The 6,241-nt window shown below is 38.6% G+C and overlaps 1 protein-coding gene across 1 annotated transcript; it reads left to right on the top strand.

Moving 5' to 3' along the window:
- The first annotated feature begins 261 nt into the window (after positions 1-261).
- Positions 262-1,305, top strand: LOC140233489 (protein phosphatase 1 regulatory subunit 3B-like). Its single transcript, XM_072313607.1, has one exon. The coding sequence runs from the start codon at positions 262-264 to the stop codon at positions 1,303-1,305; it is 1,044 nt and encodes a 347-aa protein (XP_072169708.1).
- The last annotated feature ends 4,936 nt before the right edge of the window (positions 1,306-6,241 follow it).

Consider the following 6,241-nt stretch of genomic DNA (forward strand, 5'->3'; position numbering starts at 1 on the left):
AGTAGCCGATCGCTCGCCCGCACGTACGCACGCACACACACCATCCCTGGATGCACTGCACTGTGACTTGCACTGACTCCATGCACGCACTAGTTAGATAGCTTCTAGACGTTCTATTATGACTTATAACGTACGAGTACGTACAAGTGTAATAGGTCACGAGGACAACCGTGTAGAGAATCGCCGGCAAACAGATATGTGTAATTTCGTTTCTTGTCTAAATTTATCAACGGAAACGAAACACGTGATTTATTTGTGACAATGGCGACAGCTCCAGCCAGTGACTGTGATGACAGCATATCAAAAATGGCTCATTCGAAGTCGAAATCGGGGAGAACCTTGGCCGAAAAGGGAAAACACCTTGATCCTCTCGTGGGCTGCCACACGGGCCAGACCGGCGATCGCAAAGCTGGAGACTCCGTGGTGCAAGCCGCTGGAGATGCCGGTCAGGTAACCACTTCTTGCGAGAATTCTGAAGCCAGTAGTAGTACTAGTACATATAGTACAGGGAACGACCGGCTTGTAAGTACAGAAGTAAAAACTAGCTCAATGTCATGTCCGCACACCGATTTCAAACTAGGAGCCGACAGCGTCGATGAGCCAGGGCTAGATAATGTCGTGCCCGTAATGGTAGACGGCTTCTTATCACCGACATCTCCCACATCTCCCGTTAGTCCCGGCTGCTGCAGCCCTGATGGACTAGCCCTAAAATCGTCTCTACGGGACCCTCATCGGCCCAAAACACCGCCGGGGACCCCTCACCGCAAGTCAGTCCGCTTTGCTGACGCACTTGGACTAGACCTGGAAACTGTCAAGACCATCCTTAGGACGGAATCCCCGCCAGATTTACCTGGATTAAATGTTCATGTAGATGAAGAGAAACAGACGATTACAGTCAAGTCTCTGTCAATGTGCTTCCAACAGCCTGGGGGGAGAGCAGATTTTATTTCCCGCCTCTACAATCTCAATGTTTGCCTGGAGAACTTGGTTGTCCACGAATTCACTCTGATTGGGACTATCAAGGTGCGCAACCTGGGCTTTGAGAAAGACGTCCGAATTCGACACTCGTCAGACAACTGGAATAGCTATGTGGATGTAATGGGGATGTATGTCCAGGGGTCCTGTGATGGTCCCACAGATCGCTTCTCGTTTGGATTGTCTGCGCCGAGGAGCCTGGCCCCTGGGGGGATTCTGAGTTTTGCCATCTACTACAAGGTGGCAGGGAAAATATTCTGGGATAATAACAATGGTCAGAATTATTCATTGGTCTGTGAGGTGGTCAAGAAAGAAAGCTCCAAAAGATGAGAAAGCGTTGAGTCTTAAAGAGCCAGGACAAAATGACAGCTAACATCACAGTGGATGGCGATTGTAAACAGTGTCATCAGGAGGGGAAAACAGTACTTTCTTCTTTAAAAATCTAAATGTACTAAGAGATTTGGTAGCTTTCTAGATTTGCTGTATCATATGTCACAGTAGAAGTAACTGAATTACCTTTCCATTTGATACAGTTTTGTGTGCATTATTTTTAGTATTCATAGAAAGAAAAACAATTCAAACTTTCCTATTGATGAACTCTAAAGATGTTGCACAGTAAGAATGTTTGACAGATGAATTATCTTTGTTCATTACATTGAATTTACAGTATATTTGACATCTAGTGGGTCTGGTGTGTACTATTACTCATGACCCAGAATGGGATAGAATTTCAATCATAATGCCACGAGTATTTGGGACCTTTGAAGGCCAATTGGAATTCTCTTTGCACGTGTAATGGTGCTAAACATTTGTCACTGGACTCTATTTTAATCTAAATTGTTGCAAGCTTTTACAAGTTCATACTGGATATACTTTTGCATGAAATATGATTTTATCTTGTGCAGAGGATCAGCACATTTCATCTCGCATTATATTGAATAATTACACATTTATCTAACTCATTTTTATGGCTGATTTCCTGAGTTTTTAATCATTTGCTTAGTGCAGTATTTGTAATGGCCTTTTTCTAATGTAAAATCGTGTTACAGATGCTGTGAGATGTTTAGGTTTATAACCACTTCTTGTGAGAATGCTGAAGCCAGTAGTAGTAGTACAGGCTAAACAGGGAAAGGCTGGCTTGTATGCAGTGATACAGGTTAGACCCACCTTATGATTTTGTTCGTGTTATGCTCATATTTTAAAGTGTGTTACATATGAACAGAATATATTCAGAATTCCCATTAACTCTGTAAAAGAGTAGTCTTGAGTATACAGTATGTGTACTTGGGCAGGTGTGGATGGGAAATGCATCAAGCAAAATCAGATTTTCTTCAATGGGTTAAATGATGAAATAGTCAGGATATGAGAGTATGGGAATTCGCACAAGTGTACCAGTACCAAAGTAGCTTAGTCTATGTTCAAAATGAAGCTCTTTTTTTTTTTTCTTTTTTTTTTCTTTTTTTTTGCTAAAATTTGACGGGGAGATGAGGTACCTATGCATTGTACAGTGTAATGGAAGCTACATCTGTACACTTGTTCAGAGTAGTGGAAAATTGTGTGCCAATATGTACATGGATACATAAAATGACACCAGGCATGTATCCATGCTCTAACTTTATTGAATTATAAAACTGGGTCAACCTTCTATATTTGTGATTTTACATAGTCAGCTATCGTAAGTAAAAAAATTCTAGTCTTTTTCCACATGCATGCATGAATGTTCAATTGTGTCTTTCCAGAGGAAAACCAGTATGGTGCCCACTGAAATCTGAGCTAAAATTTACACAAATTTGAGAATGATAACATTTTTGATAAATACTCAGAAATATTTGTCATAGCATTTTGCTTACCTAATACCTGTTTTAGTAGTATTGTTTAAAAAAAAACCAAATGTACATTGATGCTGCTTTTAAAGATTTTGTTTGTTTTTCAGTTATGTAGGTTGTGGAAGGAGTTTGAGCATAGGTTTTATGATTGTAGATTATCTGTTGTTGCTGATATTTCCTTGTCTGGGCATACCACAGTAGCTTTCCTCAAAAGTATTCCTGTAGTATGTAAATATTGTGTAAAAAGCGTATGATAAACACTGGGGATTGTTTTCGTGTCAGAGTTGTTCTTTTTAACAAGTTTGCATTGGATCCTGCGCCAATTATCATTTCTCCTTTCTAGTAGCCTCATTGAACGAAAACCTCCCTCAAACAACATCAATTAGATTACGTGGTCTTTTCATTCAGATTGTGGACTTATACTTTTATGTCAGTTTTCATGTACAGTAGGACAGTTTGAGCAGTGTTCCATAAGAGTAAAGTCTGGTACATGCATTGATAAAGTTTTTTGAAACAGTATTATTGCAACTTGTATGCTTACCAAAAGTTTACTAACTAGGAAAGGGCTGAAATTCCAAATGCATGTATGATCATGCAATTATGATTTTGCACAGAAAGTGTAGTACATACAGGTAATAACTTGAACGAGAGTCTGGTAATGCTTACGAAGCATGCCACACATCAAATATCTTACAATGTATGTGACTATTTTACCATAGTTCCCTGTTCTTCATGATTCTGAATACTGTATAGGGTGTTGTGTGCTGTTTAGAATATGATGGACCTTTACCACTAGTGAGTTTCATTTATTACACCATGTAAGTGTTGGTATGTCTTCCAGAACCTTCATGACATAACATCGTGTGCTGGCACAAAGGGTATTGAACATTCAGCACAAGCATTTCATTGCTTTAATATGAGAGCATTTAAAGAGACATTGCAGTAATTTAATTCACAGACAGTGTGGATGGAAAGCAACTCTGTAGCCTTTCTACTTCTGAGTGAAATATTATACATGTATGTATTGAGTTTGTGGTAAATGCCTTCCACAAAATCAGTGTAGATTAACTGCAGGTTGAATGCACTTTCAGTAAGCAAACCTCAGAGTTTGGTTTTCACATTTTGGTCACATGTCATCTGGTATAGACTCAACTCGACATTTCTTAGCAATTATTACAAACCTCATACATGGTAGGGTGATATCCTTTTGCATGGAGCAACTCTTAAAGCTGTAAGCACAATGATATGTAACAATTTGTTGTTTGTTTGTTGCTGTTGTTTTTTTTTTTGGCCAGGTTTAAGTGTCCTGCTACCAAGAACTATAAGATATTTTGCACTAAATGTCAGTGATATTTTTAAAGTAATGGTCTGTATATGTGGGGTTAAAGACGTTTGCATATTGCACAACTCACAAATGATATGATTACAAAATAATGTCATTTTGGTTTCACAGATCATCTATTGACTGCAGAACAGGTTATTCATTTCTCAAGTTTTAATCAGTACTTTACAGCGATTATCTCATTTAGAACGTGTTTGTGTGCATTTGCGTTAATGTGGTTGTTTGGCTCAATGCAAAATTCCTCAATCTAGTGTGCTTTTAAAAATTTTTGCATGATATATTTTATTCCAAAGTAAGACTTGTTATTGTTGTATGGTTTGCATGCAGCTTGAGTGAATATTAAGTTTGACATCAATTGTCATAAATCACCCAGTCATGCTTTAGAGAGTATAGATTTGTATTTAAACAGGTGCGAAGACAGTATCATCATCACAAGGTTGATGTGTGCCTTTAAAGGAGACAGCAGGGGGAGAAATACCACTGAAGTCAAGCCATCATTAGGTGTAGGTTGAAAGGGCTCCAGACACCAGGGTCTGTCTGTCGTACCCTCCCAGTACTGGGGGTGGGGTTGATAGAGCTTGGGTGACCCATCAGACACAAAGATTGTTCACTTATTATGACATTTGCTCAATCAAAGGGTATGTCTGTCTCCATTAAACTTTTAAGAGCAGATGCAAAGGCCACAAACGGTGGATTTGATTTGTGTCTTAATGTTTCCCATGCTGGGATGGCTATTTCTGTTTTCTCTATTTGCTGCAATGCAAGTAGCAATTCCTGATCCGTGCCACAGAAACAGAAAAGAAAAAGCATTAGGAATGAGTTTTAAAAAATATTTGTGATTGATTGACTAATGTGAGTGAATCTAGGTGTTAGGGTTTTTATTGTTATGTTGACGAGACTGATGTGAATTATTAATCAGTAACATTTGGCAAGGTACTTGTATGCAAAGGGGCCTGGCTGTTACAGACTGGCTAGGAGGTGAACATTAGTCTACAAATGTGCCAAGATTGCATAAAGCATTCATGGATATAGTAATCAGCCTGGGAGGAAGACTATCTCACCTTGGCCTTAGCCCCTTTTCCACTTATAAAATCCTCTTAAAAATATTATACACGATAGATCTCATAGCACAAAATAATATGGAGTCAAGAGATGTCTGTGCGGATACAGAGAATGTGTTGTGAACGGGACCTTGTCGCTTTGCAATCGAGTCTCAGTTACCACACAGGACTGATGGCAAAGTTACCTCTAATAAAGTTTGTTGTATAAGCTATAGGCCTGTAAGTTATATAATATGTTCAAGTTTGCCTGTTTTGTTTGTTTGTTTTTTTAATGGCCATATCCCGGCTCATATCCTGTAGGAAAATTAAATCTTGTGTAAAAGAAACTTGCACCGTTGTATTATCATCTGCTATCCTAGTAGGGTCAACTGAGTTTCTTGGACAGAGGACAAGGGAGATGAGAATATAGATCACAGTCTGAAAGTCAGGCTACAAGATGCACAATGAGAGCAATATTTTGAGAGAATATCTCCTTTTTTTTTAAGGGCACCACAAAGTCCAACCTCAAAGGTATTTAGTATACATCCGGCTTGTTGCCACGTGGTATTGCTATGGATTTCCAGCGATGCAATGATATATCAAATATGATATTCAAACATCAACATGAGATGTTTATAAAGTGTTTTCTTATAGGTCAGTGAACTACAATGTATAGCGACCATAATGCTGTCCAGTTGACATGTACAGTATAAGATAAGCAAAAACAGTTAAAACAAAAGGTTGATATCAGCAATTTTATCTGTCAATGATTTTGCTGTGAATGTTTCATTCTTGTAGGATATCAGTGTGATCAGTAAGCCAATGATTGCTGTAACTACATGTTACAGTCTTTGAATTCTATTCATTGTTTACTATAAATCAACAATGTTGCATAATTTATTGTGTGTCGAACTTGAGTGTCCAGTGTTAGTGTACGGTTAAACACTCCAAGTACAATGTTATGCCTTTCCCTATATAACCTGCCTTCTTTACAATGTGTACTGTATTATGACAGCATCATATTAATGGTGTTGGGTGTATACAGTGTAATGTGTAAT

The sequence above is a fragment of the Diadema setosum genome, chromosome 9, assembly GCF_964275005.1.
Source record: "Diadema setosum chromosome 9, eeDiaSeto1, whole genome shotgun sequence".
In the NCBI taxonomy this organism is placed as follows: Eukaryota; Metazoa; Echinodermata; class Echinoidea; order Diadematoida; family Diadematidae; genus Diadema; species Diadema setosum.

What these genes read in the sequence shown, in the direction of transcription:
- LOC140233489 (XM_072313607.1), top strand. Translation starts at nt 262, where the DNA reads ATGGCGACAGCTCCAGCCAGTGACTGTGATGACAGCATATCAAAAATG.